Genomic DNA, 20,771 nt, shown 5'->3' with positions numbered 1-20,771 from the left:
AGGCCAAGGAAGGAAATACAAGAGAAGAGGGTATTTCTTGTTGGATCTGTAAGTACTATTTGCCAAATACTTCTTCTCTCACTTCATTTCAGATCTTTCCACAGCAGATATTACTTTGTTGATTGCTAAACTGATTTCTTCTGTAGCTTCCCATGTTAATATTAATTTCACAGGAGGAGAAGTTCTTTATCAAGAATCTTTGTGTCTCTTCCTCAGTTTGCCTCTTGGTCTTTTCCCATTCCATGCTTTCTTTGGGAGCCTATTATCCATGTGAAGGTGCAGATGTGCTTCTGTAGAGATTGCCTCAAATTGTTTGAGCAATCTCTTTGTGCATGATTTTATCTTGCCATTTTATGTGCGTAACAGTTTGAAGCAGCCATTCGTGAAATATTTTCCAGTTCTTCAATGTGCAGGTGCTAACTTGCCTGTATTTTGTAAAGAAAGGCAAGAATGACTATAGTATGACAAACATAGACCTTGGCAATGTTTTGAGTGATATTCTGCTGTGAATAACCCAGATGGTACAATTTTCAGAATGAAAAATAGGTCATGAGAAATTCCAAAATTTTGGGGAAAAAATTCTGTTTTAGAACAAAAAGGAAAAGTTTTGAAATTTCCTGTGGCAGGAAATTAAAAAAAAAATCATTTTGAAATAATCAAAAGGCAATTCCCTCTGGGAGCCCAAGCTCCAAGGTTCCTTGCTCAGCAGTGGCTCCCAGGGCTTCCACATTCCCAACTCGACCTTCCAAGGCCAGCAGGGACCACTATGACCATTGATAGAACTTCCTGAATAGAAATTCCCCAAACTAATTCTTAGAGCACATCTTTTAGAAAAAATCCAATCTTGATTTAAAAATTGCCAGTGATGGCAAATCCATCACAACCCTTGGTGAATTGTTCCAGTGGTTAATTATCCCCATTCAGGTACTTCTAGAGTCTAGACTGTAACCAAGTCACTCTTTAACCTTCTCTTTGTTAAGCTAAATAGATTGAGCTCTTTGAGTCTATCATTACAAGGCATGTTTTCTAATCCTTTAATCATTCTTGTGGCTCTTCTCTGAACACTCTCCAGTTTTTTTCAACATTGCCTTTGAACTGTGGGCACCAGAACACAATATTCCAGAAGTGGTCACACCAATGCCAAATACAGAAGTCAAATAACTTCTCTACTCCCACTCGATATTCACTTGTTTAGGCATCCAAGGGTCACATTAGTCCTTTTAGCCACAGCATCACACTCAGAGCTTATGTTCAGCTGATTATCCACCACGACTCCCAAATCTTTTTCAGAGTCATTGCTTCCCAAGGTGGAGTCCCCCATTCTGTAAATATGGCCTACATTCTTTCTTCTTAGATGTATACATTTAGTCATATTAGAAAGTATATTGTTTGCTTGAGACTGGCTTACCAAGCAATCCAGATGCTCTGTAGCAGTGACTTGTCTGCTTCATTGTTCCACTCCCCCAATTTTTGTGTCATTTGCAAACGTTATCAGTGATGGTTTCATGTTTTCTTTCAGGTCATTAATAAAAACGTTAAATAGAGTCGGGCCAAGAACAGATCCCTCCAGGAACCCACTAGAAACACACCCATCCAATGATGATTCCATTTACAATTACATTTTAAGATGTATCAGTTAGCCAACTTTTAATCCATTTAATGTGTGCCATGTTAATTTTATATCTTTTTTTTTAAATCAGAATGTAATGTAGTACCAATTCAAATGCCTTCCGGAAGTCTATTACATCAACATTACTGCCTTCATCAGGTAAACTGTAATCTCATCAAAAATAATATTAAGTTAGTTTGACAGAATCTGTTATGCATAAACCTATATTGACTGGCATTCATTACATTACCCTCTTTTAATTCTTGATTAATTGAGTCCTCTATCAGCCATTCCATTATCTTCTCCAGGATCAATGTCAGACTGTCATGCCTATGACTACCCAGGTCATCTCATTTACTGTGTTTAAATATTAGCACAACATGAGCTTCTTCCAGTATTCTGGAACTTTCCCAGTGTCCCAAGGCTCATTGAAAAATCAACATTTATGGTGCAGTGAGCTCCTCAGCCACCTCTTCTAAAATTCTTGGCTTCAAGTTATCTGGGCCTGCTGATTTTAAAGTGTCTAACTTTAGTAGCTGCTGTTTAACATCCTCCCAATGTGCTAATGGAATGGAAAGAGTGTTGTCATCATCATATGATATGAGGCTGGAAGCCCTGGAACTCCTGGAGCCTCTGACCCTGGGGTAGATCAAATGGCCACTTGCCATGGACCCTGGAAGCCCTCAGGTCCCAAATCAAAGGCAGTCTACCTGGCAGGCTGCCGAGGAGCCAGGCAGGTGAGCTGGCATGAAATCAGGAGTGTTTCAAAACCTGCCTGTGTTCCATTGAAAGAGTCATTGAAATCTGCACATTCCTGCAAAAGATTTTGATTTCAGTGAATCAGCATTTTCAGATGAAAAAAAATGTTCCATTGGAAAGTTTCTGACCAGCTCTAAAAACAGGTCTTATATATGCCTTGACCAATGAGGCACTTATATTCCTTGGTTATGAGGCACATCATTTTTTGAGCACCAGAGGCAAAGTCATTGCCTCTCTGTCCATGGTACTTCCTATTACACTTTGTCTGACATCAATTACACAAAGTTAAAATAAAATATGAATTTACATAGTTACATCCTTCTGAAAATGCTCAAGAAGCAGATCAGATGAGAGAGAATACACATTAATATCTACCTCAGATCTGAACAGCTGAAGCCCTGAATCTCAACATTGTCCAGGAAAAAAATGCAGCTCCCTACGCAAGCTGACTGTTTGAAAAACAGCAAATCAGAGATGTACAGGCAAGCTACACTGCAGAAAGACTGACTGGATAGTTAATATATCTAGCTCAGCTTCTGCTAACTGTTGAACCAGTTCCCAAATATACAACACCAAGTATATGTATGGGAGACAGGCTTTGTCATTGTCAAGGTTCCTTCCCCACTCTGAACTCTAGGGTACAGATGTGGGGACCTGCATGAAAACCTCCTAAGCTTACTTTTACCAGCTTAGGTTAAAACTTCCACAAGGTACAAACTATTTTACCTTTTGCCCTTACACTTTCGCTGCCACCACCAAATGTCTAACCATTATTATTATTATTGGGAAAGAGTCCATTTGGAAACCTCTTCCCCCCCAAAAAATTACCCTCCCCCTTTCTGGGGAAGGTTTGATAAAAATCCTCACCAATTTGCATAGGTGACCACAGACCCAAACCCTTGGATCTTAAGAACAATGAAAAAACATTCAGTTTCTTAAAAGAAGAATTTTAATAGAAGAAAAAGTAAAAAAGAATCACCTGTGTAAAATCAGGATGGTAAATACCTTACAAGGTAATTAGATTCAAAACATAGAGAATCCCTCTAGGCAAAATCTTAAGTTACAAAAAGACACAAAAACAGGAATATCCATTCCATTCAGCACAGCTTATTTTTCTCAGCCATTTAAAGAAATCAGAATCTAACGCATATCTAGTTAGATTACTTACTATGTTCTAAGACTCCATTCCTGTTCTGTCCCTGGCAAAAGCATCACACAGACAGAGAGAGAGAGGCTTTGTTTCTCCCTCCCCCCAGCTTTTGAAAGTATCTTGTCTCCTCATTGCTCATTGTGGTCAGGTGCCAGTGAGGTTATCCTAGCTTCTTAACCCTTTACAGGTGAAAGGGTTTTTCCTCTAGCCAGAAGGGATTTTAAAGGTGTTTACCCTTCCCTTTATATTTATGACAGTCATGGAGATATATCACCACTTACACAATCAGATCTGCAAATAGGAGGCAATAAGCAAGTACAGTCACCAGGCACAAAAGTCAGGAGGCAGTTCTATGAAAGGACAGTTGTCCCCCAGCAAGGGACTGGTTGGAAACCAATTGTCTAATGTTCCTACAACTTTCTCACTAACATAACAGCAGGGTACATTCTTGCCATGCAGTGAGGCACTCACAAAACATGCCACTTAGTACAGAGTCCTACAGGATGATAGACCATTAGCACAGGAGGCCTGTGTCAGCAACCGGTGCATAAATGTGTGCCTATTACACACACACACACACATACACATACCCTTGCTAGTATGTCAACCTGGAATTACCATGCTAACATCACCAACAAGTACGTGGACTCCACAGAAGACAAAGAGATAACCAGTGGAAAGGAATAGTCACAGTAGTTGGGCCTAGAACTTAGGCATCTAAGCCACCTTATTACCAAAGAGAAGTTTCCAGTTGTGAGTCACAAGCAAAGCTAAGTGTCCCCATACAGCTTGGACTTAGGCGCCTATCTCCGCAAGAGGGGCTCAGCTTAGGACACAGCCCTCTCACTGGTCTCTCTCATTGACTAGTTTAGGTGGCTTCCCTACTAGTGTGCTGAGTTTTGTGGATCACACTCTAAGGTGCCTAAGTCATTTCTTGTGAAAATGAGAGAGGCACATGCCTCACGCCACACAAAGTGGTGGTGGTGCCAGTGTCCATCCAACTTTTAGTTCAGTGTCTAGAGCACTCGCCTGAGATATGGAAGATCTTGGTTCAATTCCCTCCTCAGCCTGTTGGGGAGAAAGGAATTTACAAGAGCCAATTTTCCAAAGTGCTGGGGGGTTCTTGACCCCCAGCTCTGCCCCAGACCCCACCCCCACTCCACCCCTTCCCCCAAGGTCCCACCCCCACTGCATCTTTTCCTGCTTCTGCTCCACCCTCACCCTGCCTCTTCCCACTCCTGACCCTCCCCTGCATCTTCCCACCCTCACTCCATCTCTTCTTACCCCGTTCCACCTCCTCCCACAAGCCCGGTGTGTCCTCGCTCCTCCCCCTCCCCTCCAGATCCTCCTGCACACCGCAAAATAGCTGATTGCAGTGCGGAAGATGCTCAGGGAGGAAGGGGAAGGTGCCGATTGGCAGAGCCCACGGGCAGGTAGGAGATGCTGGGGGGAGGGAGAGGTTCTGATAGGGGAACTGCCAGTGAGTGCTGAGCACCCACCATTTTTTCCCCCATGGACGCTCCAGCCCCACAGCAGTGCTCTAATCGCTGGGCTGTGTGATATTCTGATTTGGGGGTGGAGGGGCTCCCTGAATCGCTGCTGTTCTGCTGTGGATAAATAGTGAAAGTGATTGGCTCCCAGGGGTTGTATTTCAGGTGCCTCATGGCCCCATTCTTCTTTATGGATCAGGTTCCTCAGCCAGACTGCATCTCCCATGATGCACCACAGCAGCTCAGTAGGAGGGTAAACCATAGTAACAAATGGGAGCTGTAACCTGGCAGGAAGCCTGGCCAATAGAGGAGAATGGAGGCATGAGGCACTGCAGTGGCATTTCTCAGTTGAAATTTTCAGTTTTAAGCCAAAAGTTTTCAGCTTTCGAGTTTGTGCCAAAAAGTCAAAATATTCTGTGGGGACAAAAAGGCCATCTTCTGACCAACTCCACTTCCAAGTGAAATTTGGGGCTACCAAAGAACAGAAACTCATCAGCACTGAAATAAACCAAACCAGCTGACTGGCAGTAAGAGCTCTAAGACCTCCAGGTTTGGTGAGGCTTCCTCCTCCATAAGATTAAAATAAATAATTAATTGATGTGTTGAGTTGGGCTGAATTTATCCAAAGATCTTGTGCATGAACTAATCAGCTCTGATGGTCCACAGGAGTTGAATATGGATTTTACAACCTCAAAAAACTACAAAACCAAATATAGCTGGAAGCAAATGCACTTTGTTTCCCTTAGTGAGCCTTGTAGGAGGAAATGGAGGACAGGAGAGGTCACATCATTACTGAAGCATATAATTAAATAGTAGCAGAATATAATCAGGCTTCCATTGTCATTACTGGAGGCAGCACCACACAGGAGCTACTGCTGACTGATCTGGAGGTAAAAGTCACATCACTCATGGATGCCAATCTGGTGATGTGATCAGAGAAGCTTGGAAATATATTGGGACTGATTTTCATTTACACCAACTCCCTTTCCACCATTATGACAGCATAAAGTGGCCTTAGTGTGCCTGAGAAGTCAATCCAAAGTTAGTAGGTGCTAATCATGCAATGAGCCAAAATTTGCACTTACACCCCACCACACCTAGTCAGGTCACAATTTGGACCTTGGTTAATTAGCCCATCAGTTTAATTGGAGATACCCAGAGTTCATTCACTCTGGGCTAAAAGCACAGAATTTAGTGGATTATAAGAGCTGTTCGTTCTGATTGAAATATATTTATTTGGATGTATTTTCAAGATGTTCTTTGGTATCCAGAGCTAACATGTCAAATTTTGGATCTACTGCATCCATCAAGATGTTGAGAGGAGCCAGAGGTGCTGGAAGGACTTCAAGAGGGGGAAGATTGGCCCTGCCAGCCCTTTATGGTGGGGGGAGACAGCCAGGCTAAATTTGAGTGAGTGGCAGTGCAAGCTGATGCATTGGGTCACTATGCCACACAAATTTGGCCAGGCGACCCCTCCATCGTGAGGGAGGAGTGGCTAGGCAAAGGGAAAGGGCTCCATTATGTCACCTGGTTCCAGTCACAGGTTACAAAATGGCTTCTAAAATACATAGGAGACAATTGTTAACAGGCCTATTTGAGGCCTTCTAACAACCCACATATCTATTTCTCCCCTCCCCCCCCCACCCCCATCTCAGACTCTTATTTCTGAGTGTTCCTTGGAGGTTTCCTTTAGGATTTCCCTCTACCAGCTCAACCTCAGCATGTCTAAGCAGTCACTGGTTTGGGATAAGATACATGAGATGCATTGCAAGTTAGCAAACCATCAAAATTCAGTTTCAAAGGCTTGTGCCCTTCCCTTTCTTCCTTCTTGACCATGAGACAGGCTGTGGAATGCTCAGGGTGAATTCCTGTCCCACTTCAAGTTAATGGCAAATATTCCATTCACTCTAACGGAACCAAGATTTCATTCTTGTCTATGGGCAATACTGGCATCTAGCCAACAGTGGCTCTTCTCTGTTAGGTTTCATAGTAGCAGCCGTGTTAAAAAGAAAAGGAGTACTTGTGGCACCTTAGAGACTAACAAATTTATTAGAGCATAAGCTTTCGTGAGCTACAGCTGCATCCGATGAAGTGAGCTGTAACTCATGAAAGCTTATGCTCTAATAAATTTGTTAGTCTCTAAGATGCCACAAGTACTCCTTTTCTTCTCTGTTAGTATCACCACAATGCCTTGTATTGCTGCTTCCCACTATTAGGGTAGTGCTATTGCAGATCAGGGACAGCAACCAGAATGGACTAAGATGTCCTGGGGGCTTTTTCACATGCATGTCTTACTTGACCATTTCCCTTCCTTCATAGCAGAGTTACTTCTGGCCACAGGGTGGCAAGAAGAATTTGCTATTGTGGTAGAGAGGTAGAGGCTGACATTTTTAAAGCATATTAAAAACAAGGTGTGTAATAATAAAACTCAGGATTTGGCTAGTATAAGAGCTTGTTAAAAATCAGCCACCCTGTCTTGGTCTTACTGAAGCCAGTGGCAATACTTCTATTGGGAGTTTTGGTATGGACTTCAATAGGAGCAAAGGTAGCTTTGGTTAATAAAAAAGCTTATTATAAATTAAGCCTGTCACATTAAAAAAACCCCTCAGGATTGGACTAATAAGAAGTCTATAAGAGCTCAGGCATTAGCAAAGGTAACACAAAGAGGCAATTTCTTTTTAAAAGTCATCTTTGACCCCTAAAATGAAAATCTTTTTCTCAGGAAAAAGGGTTGCTAAATACATAAAAGATTATGTGAAAGAGACTGCTAATATGTTTCATTGTAGCTTTTCAAAGGGACCATTGTCAGATAAAGGTTTACTTTCATGAACTAAAAGAAAAGGAGTACCGGTGGCACCTTAGAGACTAACAAATTTATTAGAGCATAAGCTTTCGTGAGCTACAGCTCACTTCATCGGATGCATCTGGTGGAAAAAACAGAGGAGAGATTTATATACACACACACAGAGAACATGAAACAATGGGTTTATCATACACACTGTAAGGAGGGTGATCACTTAAGATAAGCCATCACCAGCAGCAGGGGGGGGAAAGGAGGAAAACCTTTCATGGTGACAAGCAAGGTAGGCTAATTCCAGCAGTTAACAAGAATATCAGAGGAACAGTGGGGGGTGGGGTGGGAGGGAGAAGTACCATGGGGAAATAGTTTTACTTTGTGTAATGACTCATCCATTCCCAGTCTCTATTCAAGCCTAAGTTAATTGTATCCAGTTTGCAAATTAATTCCAATTCAGCAGTCTCTCGTTGGAGTCTGTTTTTGAAGCTTTTTTGTTGAAGTATAGCCACTCTAAGATCTGTGATCGAGTGACCAGAGAGATTGAAGTGTTCTCCAACTGGTTTTTGAATGTTATAATTCTTGACGTCTGATTTATGTCCATTCATTCTTTTACGTAGAGACTGTCCAGTTTGGCCAATGTACATGGCAGAGGGGCATTGCTGGCACATGATGGCATATATCACATTGGTAGATGCGCAGATGAACGAGCCTCTGATAGTGTGACTGATGTGATTAGGCCCTATGATGGTATCCCCTGAATAGATATGTGGACAGAGTTGGCAACGGGCTTTGTTGCAAGGATAGGTTCCTGGGTTAGTGGTTCTGTTGTGTGGTGTGTGGTTGCTGGTGAGTATTTGCTTCAGATTGGGGGGCTGTCTGTAAGCAAGGACTGGTCTGTCTCCCAAGATCTGTGAGAGTGATGGCTCGTCCTTCAGGTTAGGTTGTAGATCCTTGATGATGCGTTGGAGAGGTTTTAGTTGGGGGCTGAAGGTGATGGCTAGTGGCGTTCTGTTGTTTTCTTTGTTGGGCCTGTCCTGTAGTAGGTGACTTCTGGGTACTCTTCTGGCTCTGTCAATCTGTTTCTTCACTTCAGCAGGTGGGTATTGTAGTTGTAGGAATGCATGATAGAGATCTTGTAGGTGTTTGTCTCTGTCTGAGGGGTTGGAGCAAATGCGGTTATATCGTAGCGCTTGGCTGTAGACAATGGATCGAGTGGTATGATCTGGATGAAAGCTAGAGGCATGTAGGTAGGAATAGCGGTCAGTAGGTTTCCGATATAGGGTGGTGGTTATGTGACCATCGCTTATTAGCACCGTAGTGTCCAGGAAGTGGATCTCTTGTGTGGACTGGTCCAGGCTGAGGTTGATGGTGGGATGGAAATTGTTTAGGGTTTTTTTTTAGCTTTACTAGTAAACTCTCAGCACTCCCAGCTATCTTTGAGACACCACCGATTTCCTGAGGAAACTACAGTCCATTGGTGATCTTCCTAAAAACACCATCCTAGCCACTATGGATGTAGAAGCCCTCTACACCAACATTCCACACAAAGATGGACTACGAGACGTCAGGAACAGTATCCCCGATACTGTCACGGCTAACCTGGTGGCAGAACTTTGTGACTTTGTCCTGACCCATAACTATTTCACATTTGGTGACAATGTATACCTTCAAATCAGTGGCACTGCGATGGGTACCCGCATGGCCCCACAGTATGCCAACATTTTTATGGCTGACTTAGAACAACGCTTCCTCAGCTCTCGTCCCCTAATGCCCCTACTCTACTTGCGCTACATTGATGACATCTTCATCATCTGGACCCATGGAAAAGAAGCTCTTGAGGAATTCCACCATGATTTCAACAATTTCAACAACAACTACCTAAAACATTAACCCACAGGAAATAAGCTTGTAATCATCAGAAACTGTGGACCACATTCTTCTTTCTGATCAGCCCTTTGTGCCACTCAGGTAGCACAAGGGAGCTGAAATCTCTCTGTAACTGGCCAACAGAGAATTCCCTTAGGGGAGGAGAAGTCTTAGCTGGTGCCAAGCACTCCTGCACCAATATCTTTCAGTATAAAGAAGTCTGAGGAGAGGGAGCGGCTATGCTCCACTCCACTGAACCTGAGCTGGCATATGGCTCCTTATCAAACAGCTTTGACAGGCTTTTTCTGTTATTTTAAATCTCTCCAAATGGGGGAAATTGTGTGAAATTCAGGTTTCACGAGATGAAATGTTATTGAAAGCAAAGGAAGCTCAGGGGAGTATACTGGCTCACAAAGTATCATGAGTACAAACTAAGTTTGAATCTCCAAACTCCAATAATTTATTTTAACGTGGGATCCACATCAGATCAAGTAGTTTTGAAAAGAAACTGTCATAACCCAGCCAGTTTTTGTAGGAACAGCACATATGCTTATGAATGTCTTGGCACTGTCACAGAGCTGTGCCTTGCAAATCAAAAGTAGCTGATGGCAATTGCACAGGTGTCAATGAACCAGTTTGTAAGATCTAGAGAAAATTTAAGGTGGCAATTATATGAGAGCAGGGTACAGTGTCCCATCTCCGCCCGTTAGTGTCGCAGTCACAGATCGGCTACATGCCATTGTAGGCAGTCCCATCATACCATCTGCTCCAAAAACTTAACAAGCTCAGTCTTGAAACAATTTAGGTTTTTTGTCCCCACTACTCACCTTGGAAGGCTGTTCCAGAACTTCACCCCTCGGATGGTTAGAAACCATCATCTAATTTCAAGCCTAAATTTGTTGATGGCTGGTTTATATCCATGTGTTCTTGTGTTCACACTCGTGTTTAACTTAAATAATTCCTCTCTCTCCCTGGTATACATCCGTCTGATGTATGTATAGAGAGCAATCGTATTTCCCTTGAGCCTTCGTTTGGTTAGGCTAAACAAGCCAAGCTCTTTGCATCTCCTCTATAAGGTAGGTTTTCCATTCCCCTGATCATTCTAATAGCCCTTCTCTGTACTTTTCATACTGGAAGCATGTAAAGGTGGTATAAAGCCAACTTTGCAATGCCCTCTTGAGACGTGTTGTGTAATCCTGTGGCTCAGGCATCACTCTCTGTATTAGACTCAATAGATTAAAGGGAAACTTTTGAATAACAATCTATATTTAAATATGTGTATTTTCTAAATGTAGATACTTTTATTTTAATTACACACAAAGAAACTTCTTCGAGTGCTGTTTGAAAATGACCTCCCTTCCCTGTACTGCTCAGCCTTGTCCTTCCTCTCTGTGCCAGATTCTTTTCTTGAGTTGGCCAGTCCCATTCTCCAAACACATACAGCTCCTGTGGGTTATCCCTTTCCCCTACACAATGTAGCCACTGAGCAATTCCCACTTCGCTCCTGCTTCCAGCTATTCCCACAACCCTTCAGAAATACTTTCCTTTATTTATTTTGCCTGGAAAATCCAATTAATTTTTCAAAACAAATTCTAGTAAATATTTTACAGAAAAAAAAGCTGTTTCTCAATGGGCCACATTGCAGTCTGTGTTCTTCTGCACAAAGAGGACCATAGGTGCATCAGTTGTAAATAAAAAGGGTTATGCAGATGCATACAGAGGAAAGAAGGCACCATAGTGTACTCCTGTGTTACCTTATAGAGCTACTGGCATCCACCAAGCATCAACAATTCCTCTTTCATGGATCCTGGAGCATTGTGTCAGAGTTGGAGACTAGCCACTGAAGAGCAAAATGCTGCATATATAGTTTGACGCTTGTGTAGTTCAGATAATCTGCAGTGCACGTACACATACACACACACACATATATGGCATTCAGTTATACTCATTACTTTCGGAGCTACAAGGAACCTCTAAGGAACAACTGAGATACACTGCTCCACCTTTTGCAGATTTCTTATTCTAATTATTTTTACAGAGAGCAAGCTGCAAGGGAATTCTTCTGTCTGTAGCACAATGACAAAAAATGCAGAATGAATGCTGAAGTGTGCATATTTATATAATATACACATGTTCATATGCATTTGTGACTATGGTGTCTATATATGTACTGGCTGCGGTTTTCAAAGCAGTACAGTAAAACTAATAGAAGATGAGTGGCTGAATCCCCTGCACTACTTTGAAAATCTGAATCTGTATTTGCGTATGTGTATTGAAAGCGAAGAGGCAGAGATGGTGAGAAAAATTAATGTACGCCTGGGAAGGCCGCAGAATAAAAAATTAAAGTTACAAAGTTGTTTTGAATCAAATATTTTTGCTTTTGGTCACTGGTTTGATTTTTAGTTAAACAACTGAAGACTTCAGTAACTTCAACTGAAGAAATAAATAGGCAAAGCGTGTTTGTGCATGCATGAAAACTCCCAAATTTAAAAGTTGTCAGCAAAACAAAAAACAAAAAAAGTTTTCAGTTTTTGATTAAAAGGCAACATTTTCCATGAAAAGCAGATATTTTCTGTGGACAATGTGACAATTGCAATCCCGATTTTCCATTGCCAAACAGCTTCAGCAGAACATTGGTTATTCCTTATCTGCCTCTTTTAAAAATGTTCAGGCATTCAGTGAAGAGAGGAAGGATGGTCCCATGGTTAGGGCAGTAGACTAGGATATGGGAGTTCTAGTCTCTGCTCCACAGACTTCCTGTGTGGCCTTGGCAAGTCACACAGCCTTTCTGTGCCTCAGTTTCCATTTTATAAATGGGAATAAGAGCACTTCCCTACCTCCCAAGGGTGTTCTGAGGACAACTATGCTGAAAATTGGGGGGTGCTTAGATACTACAGTAGTGGGAGCCATATAAAAACCTGAGACAGTCAGGAAGCAGAAACAATTTCACATGACTTAGGTGACCACAACACCAAAAATAGCAAAAATGCTAAGAGCCAGATTCTGATACCGCCCATGTTTAGTCCTGTCATAAGGTGGCCATTTCCCAGGTGCCCCCTCATGTCCTCAAGATGGCTCTGTCTCAAGTTGTCTCTTCCAGAGTCCCCAGTAACTCCTAGCAAGCTTTGCAGGTAAATTAACCCCTCAAGGGCTATATATATATAATTATAAAAGTCTCACAATCATAATCCAGAATTCTCTAGCACCCTCCATCTTCCAAGTCCCAACAGTCCATCAACACACATATATGGCTCTGGCATCTCTCACTCCATTTAGATGTTCATATAGGCCCCCAGCGTCTCTCATCACACCTCACTTGTATGGCTCTGATGTCTTTTACCACTTGTCAATTCCCTGATATTGCAGGGTCTTAGGCATTGGTGCACCTCGGCGCCTTCTAGTCTCTGCCTGTGGCACATAATAGTTTGGTCTAATATCAGTTGCTGGGTTTGATGTGTTGGTGTTGAGTGGTGCTGGTGGCCTGGGATGTACAAGAAATCAGACTGCATAATCTGGTGACCCATTTCAGCCTTAAATTCTAGGATTCGATAATGGTTGCACTTGCTGTCAGGGCCCTAGTGCCACCCCACAAAAGCAGGCAGAGATCCCCACACACAATCATCTGCAGATGATGTCCCCAGACATCTGAGGGTGTAAAAGCCTAGCTGAGAGATACTGTAGGTGATGCTAATATTCTCAGAGCTCACACAGCTGATCAGTTGTCAGCCCATGAATTATAAACAGGCATGGTGCTGGTCCTATGCTTTTTCAGAGTGAGTACAAGCATCTCCTGGGGGCGAGAGACCTGCAAGTGTCTTTCCCAGGTCCACTCACTCCCCTTTTCCTTTTTTCCACTGCATGAGGCACCATGCACGACACCATGCCATTCCCCAGTCCACAAAGAGAAAGAAGTTAGTGGGCTCAACAGAGGGGTAAATGGATGAAATGTAATGGCCTGTGTTATGCAGGAGGTCAGACTAGAGGATCTAATGATCCCTTCCAGCCTTAAAAATCTATTAATTGTAATGAAACCTGTAAGTGCCTTTATTACCTTTCCACTGGCAGGAGCCTGTGTGATTGCAGCTTCAAGGCTGAGCCTTCCAGTCTGAGTCCAGGGTAAGTGGGACAATCTTCATCACTGCCTGTCAGAAAGCTTTACCAGTGAAATAGGTCAGTGCTGTGAGTAGGAAGATGGAGACAGGTAGCAAGGACCCAGTCTGGGGAAGAGGAGGCTGGAGTTAGGACTGGATATATTAGCCTGTCATCTGAAGAGGAGGGGCTAGTCAGCAAAGGCCAGGAAAAGCATAATGTGGAACTGCAGGAAATATATAAGTTTATGCGTTGTCTGTTGGATTGTTGCCATCTTGGTGGAGGCTGCAGCCTCATGGTACGTGGCATGCAATTTAATGTCCCTCACATTCATATTTTGTTTACAGTCATCTTTTAATCAGAGTTCATTGTACAATAGATGCATGCATCAGTATGCGATGTTTGATTATTAGTACCTTCTTTTCTTCAAGCACTTTTGTTGCTTGTGAATAATACGTAAGTGTTTACAGAGGTAGATAAATGATCTCGTGTATAAAACTCAGATTCATGCATATCATTATAGCTGCTTTTTGATTTTTTCAAGTGTTGTCCATCTCCTATTTCATGCTTACACACACATCATTTAATGTACTTACAGGCAGGGCATTGACTTAACTGTTCTTTGCTAAATGCAGTTTAGTTGTGATCACGGTTTAAAACACATTGTTTTGACAGTGTTCTGAAAATTAATTGGCACTGCTTTTATTTTACAGAAGAATCCTCAGCTGTTTCATTGCACATGCTCTGTGTCAGTCTACTGGATCAGCAGCTAATCAATGGCATATAGGACAGCATAATTATCAAGCTGTCATTTAATTATATACCAGTGCACCTAGTAGCTGCATTTGATATTACATGATTGTATAGCAGCTAACCCTCCTGGTGCAGTCCACAGCTTATTGGTGTTTTACTCCTTTCCCCTCTTGCATTAAGATATGATTTTGAAGTAAAATGAACACATACTAGTTGTTGCCAAAAGATTCCTGCTTCTCTCACTGTGTTGAACAAGAGCTAAGATGAGGTTGATCAAATTTCACTTTGGGTGGATACCTTCAGCACACACCCACATGAACAGGAAAAAAGAGATGCTGTTGGAGGCTGATGGTCTTCTTCAAACATCACAAGACTGGTCTGACTAATAAGCATGGGCGTAATTATAAACTTAAAGGCCACCATCAAACAAAACATTCATAAAAACAACAGGTGAAGGGCAACGTGCTGATGAAACTGTGAGGTAAGTGAATCTCCTTGATGCTCTATGCTACATTGAGTATAGCAATTCATGAAAGAATACACTTGACAGAGCTGTTTTTAAAAGGCTGGATATTATTTAATTCATGTGATAGAGAGAACAAAACTGAAACAAATGAATTTAATTAATAATGTCATATGATCCTCTTATGAATGGCGAGGATTTTATGGATTTTGTTAACATGGTTGCCAATGAAACAACAGGAGATTTTATAGATGAAAAGGTACTAGGCACTACAAAGAGAACAGTTGCTGAAAATAGTCAGATAGATGAGGAGGATTACACTGATTGCCCTATGCACACAGCAGTATCTTTGCATTTTCTCCATAACAGTGAAATGGAGCCAGAAAAGTAGACTAGTCAGTGTGTGGGTAAAACTATTTGACAAAGAGTCAATTCACAGAGCAGACATTCCTGTCTTAAACCATCATTACTGAGGTTTTAAAAGATTATTTAAATGCTCGTTTACTGTGCTGTCATTTTTATTATGGCTTTTAAATGTGTATATTATGTATAGTATTTCATAAAATACCATGAACTGTCCTTTACTTAAAACAAATACCTAGGTCATGACTCAATTAACTATTTCCTGGGATGGCTACTTAATTGGAATGAATCAGAATCCACCAAAGCATCCCAGGTTAAGCATCTATTGGTCTGGCCAAACATTAGAAAGCTTTAGTCACTCCCAAGTTGCAGAAGATAGAGCATTCAGGAGGATTAGAGCAACAAGGTGGGTGAGGTAATATTTTTTATTGGACCAACTTCTGTTGGTGAGAGAGACAAGTTTTCAAGCTTACACCGCGCTCTTCTTCAGGTCAGGGAAATGTACTCAGAATCACAGCTAAACACAAGGCGGAATATATTGTTTAGCATCAGTAGTTGACACATATTTCAAGGGATCATTCAAGGTAAAGTAACCTGTTAGCACCTTACCAGTCAGAGGGGGAAAAGTGGCAGTGGGGGGAAGCTGGAGGGGAGAGGGATAGGGAGTTATAGATTGTTGTAATAAGCCATAAATCCAGTATCTCTGTTCAGTCCTTGACATTTACTTTCGAGCAAAGTTATGAATTTAAGCTCCCAGGCTCATCTTTCAAAGGAATTGTGCAGGTTTCCTTTGAGAATGAGGGCTGAGAGATCAGATATGGAGTGATCACTTTGTGAAAAATGTTCACTACAGGTGATCGGGTATTTTTGTCTTTATCATTTTTCTGTGTGAGCTCATTCAGAAGTATAGTGATTGTCTGGTTTCACCCACAAAGTTGTTATTGGGGCATTTAGTGCACTGGATAAGGAACATCACATGTTGCGATAGGTATGTGTAGAACCCGTGGATCTTGAAAGAAGTGTTGAGAGGGGTGTTGATCATTGTAGCAGTGGAGATAGGTCTGCATCCGTTGTTCTGGCAGGGTCTGGTGCTGCTTTGAGTTAGTGTGTCCTGGTCCATGAGGATGATGATCTTGGAGAGATTGGGGGGTTGTTTGGAGGCCAGAAAAGGGGTTTCAGGGAAGATTTCTTTCAGGAGGATGACTGTGCTTGGGGTGGGGACTGGGTCTGAGATTGTTTTCTCCGCCTCACCGCTGCATGCAAGGCCTGAAGAATCAAGTTTTCATTATTCTGGATGTTGTAATTAGTCAGTTTCAGCAGCTTGTTGAAATCTTGTGCCTTCAGTGAGACCTCCCGTGTAGAATATGGGGAATAGAAACTGGAGACATCAACTTTGCCCAGTTCTATTTCTGATGCACTGCGTTCCACACCTGGGGAATGAAAACAAACAAAAACAATGGGTTTCACTACTGAGGCTCTGTTATACCCTATGGTATAGATCCATTTAACACACTGTGTCAAGAACAGCCCAGAGGGTGCTGACAGATTTAATTGCCAGTCCAGTACTTTGGTCTCTGGAACATCAGTCTCAAATCTGAAACCTAATGTGATGAGTGAGAGAATGAAGGTGACTGCATTGCTGTCAGCACCTCCTACTGTCCATGGAAAGTTATTTATAGGTGACTGCATGTCTACCACCACATCTGGAGAGGAAGAGGTTTCAATAACAGTGAGGAAAAAATAAAACGGGACATTGAGAGCAGGAAGAAGTAGAAAACTGGTATCTCCAAAAATTATCATAAAAAGAAAAACTGTGATTCATCCAGTAGTTTTGCAACATAAACAACCACCTCCTCAAACAGCACACAGTATAAAGGACAAACAGCTTCCTCCCATGTCTGCTTCACCCCATAAGAAAAACCTTCCCAACAATCATCTGAAATCAAACAACTGCTCAACTTAAAAGATATACTTTGCGCAGCACTCTGAAGGCTGTTAAACTTGGACTTTGGAAGATGTCAACAAGGAGCACTTTTTCTCCAGACCTCAGTTGTGTGTAGAACCCACAGCCAGATCCTAAAGTCCTCAAGGTTTTATAAATGAAACCCTACATCTTGAATTTCTCCCACAGTGCATAGGAAGTGAGTACAATTCACAGATCACAGGTATAATGTGCTCATGTGAGCTCACTCCACCAAGCAGATGGCACACTACATTTTGTACTTGCTGAAGTTTTTAAGTGGTCTGCAAAAGTATCCCTAAGCACAGCACAGTGCATTAGACTGAGCAGGAAGTGACAAAATCATGGATGATGGTGGCTGACTCCATATCATCAGAGAAAAACCATGTCATCTTAGCTAACTACAGACACAAAAAATAGTGGTACATACCCACATTCATATGATTAACATATCCTTTTTCAACATGACACAGTTATCACTACTCCCTCATAATCCATGAGTAGATGACGGTCCAAAAGTATCCTAAAACTGTGAAAGGTTGTGGCCAATAGAAGGAGCAGTGGAGATTAGTATAGGAACAAAATGTTTCAGGGGAAAAATTGTGAAGGCGTACAATTGTTTTTTATGTCATCAATTGACACCTAATACCAGTTATACAGCAAGGTGAACAAAAAAAACATTTCAAATGCTTAATCAAGTCCAATGATTCTGAATTTGCTCTGGTTTCCAAGTGGTAGTCATGTTAGTCTGTATCAGCAAAAACAATGAGGAGTACTTGTGGCACCTTAGAGACTAACAAATTTATTTGGGCATAAGCTTTCGTGGGCTAAAACCCACTTCATCAGCTCCTTGGATCTATTGCAAACTCTGCTAATCAGTTTCACCTCCTTCTTCTCCAGATCCCTGTCGGAGGTAAACCCTGGAAAAACAAGAAAACTGCAGTACCCAAATCTAATGAAAAAAGTTACGTAAAGCTGAGTAACACCAACATATGGAGAGAATTACAACCTCAACTGCCTCATCTTTTCCCACAGCTGCCTCAAGTAACTTACATGTTGAACGCATGATTTATACTGAAAGCCTAGCTCTCAGCCATCCAAGACTTAAATAACTTGTGCTGGCATTCCAAATTGTTCAACAAAGGCCTAAAAAACAAGTCATGGAATTAAAAAAATATTGTAGAGGTGCCTGAACTTATATTAAACTGAATGTTTTCTATAACCTTAATGGTACACTTTTGTGGTCTTGATTAATTTACACTAATACTTGGTGAGATAACACCAAGTTTGAGTCAGACTGAGGTAAATGTGAGACTAAAATAAGGGTTGTTATAAGGGACAAATGAGAGTTGGATGAAATTTTGCAAACAACCTTTTTTTTCAGTGAAAAATTCAGACTGCAACATAGAATCATTTCATGAATTCGCATCAAATTCTCTGAATTGTTCATATTGGGGGAAAAGTTTTGATACTTTTGAACTGAAACATTTTGATTCAAAACCATTTTTATTTTAAATGTCCTTTATTTTAATTTTTTTAAAATTTTAAAATAAAAAAGCTTGAAATTGAAACAAAACATTTCATTCCAGATGAAACATTTCATTCAGCTTGCTTTTTTTAAAATTTCAATTTGTCACAAATTTTGAAAAAAATTGGTTTTGGTTGAATCCAAAACCAATTTTTATTTTTTGCGTTTTTGGGAATTGCCAGAAAACTGAAAATTTTTGCCCAAACTCTATAAATGAGTGATATTACTGGCTGAAAGTGATCATTTAAAAGTCAGTGATGTTGAAAATAGAAAAAGGGACCCAGCCAAGAGAAATGTTTATTGGTATGAAATAAAACACAAAGTTCTAGAGAGTGAGCAGGCTGCTCATGCTGACTGTAATGCAGTGACTGACTACTGTTTACTTACCAGGTGCTATGTATCTTTGGAAGCTGTCATTTACGAGAGGGAAATAAAGCAGTATGGGAGCACCTGGGTTCTCTGCATCTTCAAACATATAACACTCCTTTAGATTCTTCCTTTCTTCCTCATTCAACACAGGCTTAGGAAATGGGATTCCTTGCTCTGAGAAGTATGTAGAGGCCCGATCCAGAGGCTAGATCACCGCAGAACAGAACAAACATTAGAACCAACAACAAGACAAAAGTCGGGATGGGATTGTACTGGGATGCCAATAGGAATGCAAGTGACTGGAGACACATGGGTTACATTAAACGGGTTGCTGACAATACATCTTACTTTGTTCCTTGGAGGGCTGTCCAAAAATAATCTTACTGCACAAAACAGGAAAACGTTTAGTACAGATTGTAAACACAGTTCAAAATTATACTATTCATTTAAAGACACTTGTGGCCAAGAGAGTTGTAAAACAGGAATTTGACTGGGAACAACACAGCAAGAATTCAAAGGAAAGAATGGTGTTACCAAAGATAATGTCTGCATTCAATTATAGATGGGTCAGGGAGGTAGCCTGCAGGTCTGGTTTAGACTCCATTTCAGAGTTTGTGTTTGAGGACAAATCAGAAGTAGGACTCTCAGTCAGAATCTGATTCTAATGCACTGAAATCTAGTGAGCTGTTTTCATAAAACAAGTCTGACATTTAAATGGGAACACAAACAAGCATGTGAAGAATTTTTCCATTCATTAAATCACCCTTGGATAACTCAGGAAGTAAATAATAAAAAAAGACCAAATAAAGTTTTATCAATTACATGTGGACTGAAAATGAACATTCAAACCCTAATGGCTGTCAGAGAGTTGAATTTATTCCTTAAAATACAGGACAGGTTTCTAATGGAAGTGCCATCTCAACCATCACTACCCCTTAGTGCCACGCCACACAATGCTTTAATTAAATGTGGTGCATAGACCATTGTTCCCAAAACAGGGATATATGCCACTATCTACAAAGTAGATCAAATTAGATCAAGATTTTTCCTCCTGGAATCACCTTTCTCTTCTAATGTTTAAAAGTAGGAAGTTACTAACATTGGCTAATAAAGACTTACAGACAAATGGCCATTACTGAAGAAAACAAAGGAGAAGCTGACTGCTCTTACCATTGTCTGTGATCCTCCGCTGTAGTTTAAATGCAGGATGACATCCACTTTCCTCTCTGGTCTCATAAGTGGTGGGTAACTGGTATCAAAGAAGAATGCAGTATCTACCAGCTCCAGATGCTCAGCAGTGTGTCTCAGTTGATTAGGCAAAGAGTCTAGCATAGTGTCTGAAAGGTAAGTATTTCTTATAAATGAACCATTGCAGGAGCAGATCTGCTACCTCTTGAATTTCAAGGGTCAGAGAGAAAAGAGAAATACAGCTTCCTTCCCTCCCAAGGAATGCACAATTTCTTTTGCTTTGTGACAGCTATACCATTATAGCTTGTCCATGGTTCTCAACATTTTTTGCACTTTGACCCCATGTTACAAGAGGGGAGAGTTTCAGGACCCCACCTCCTATCATTT

General features: G+C 41.3%; 1 protein-coding gene across 1 annotated transcript in view; it reads right to left on the bottom strand.

Moving 5' to 3' along the window:
- Positions 1–16,516: 16,516 nt before the first annotated feature.
- Positions 16,517–20,771, bottom strand: part of LOC119857376 (cytosolic phospholipase A2 epsilon-like) — a 39,106-nt gene continuing 34,851 nt past the window's right edge. Inside the window, exons 17-19 of the mRNA XM_043516832.1 lie at positions 20,367–20,533; positions 19,215–19,401; positions 16,517–16,769 (exon numbers count right to left, since the gene is read on the bottom strand). Coding sequence (XP_043372767.1) covers positions 16,531–16,769; positions 19,215–19,401; positions 20,367–20,533 — 593 coding nt within the window. The 3' untranslated portion in view covers positions 16,517–16,530. The remainder of the gene's footprint in view (positions 16,770–19,214; positions 19,402–20,366; positions 20,534–20,771) is intronic.

This window comes from Dermochelys coriacea, chromosome 6 (assembly GCF_009764565.3).
Source record: "Dermochelys coriacea isolate rDerCor1 chromosome 6, rDerCor1.pri.v4, whole genome shotgun sequence".
Taxonomy (NCBI): domain Eukaryota; kingdom Metazoa; phylum Chordata; order Testudines; family Dermochelyidae; genus Dermochelys; species Dermochelys coriacea.
The sequence above is the reverse complement of the archived record's forward strand: the minus strand, read 5'-3'. Positions and strand labels throughout refer to the sequence as shown.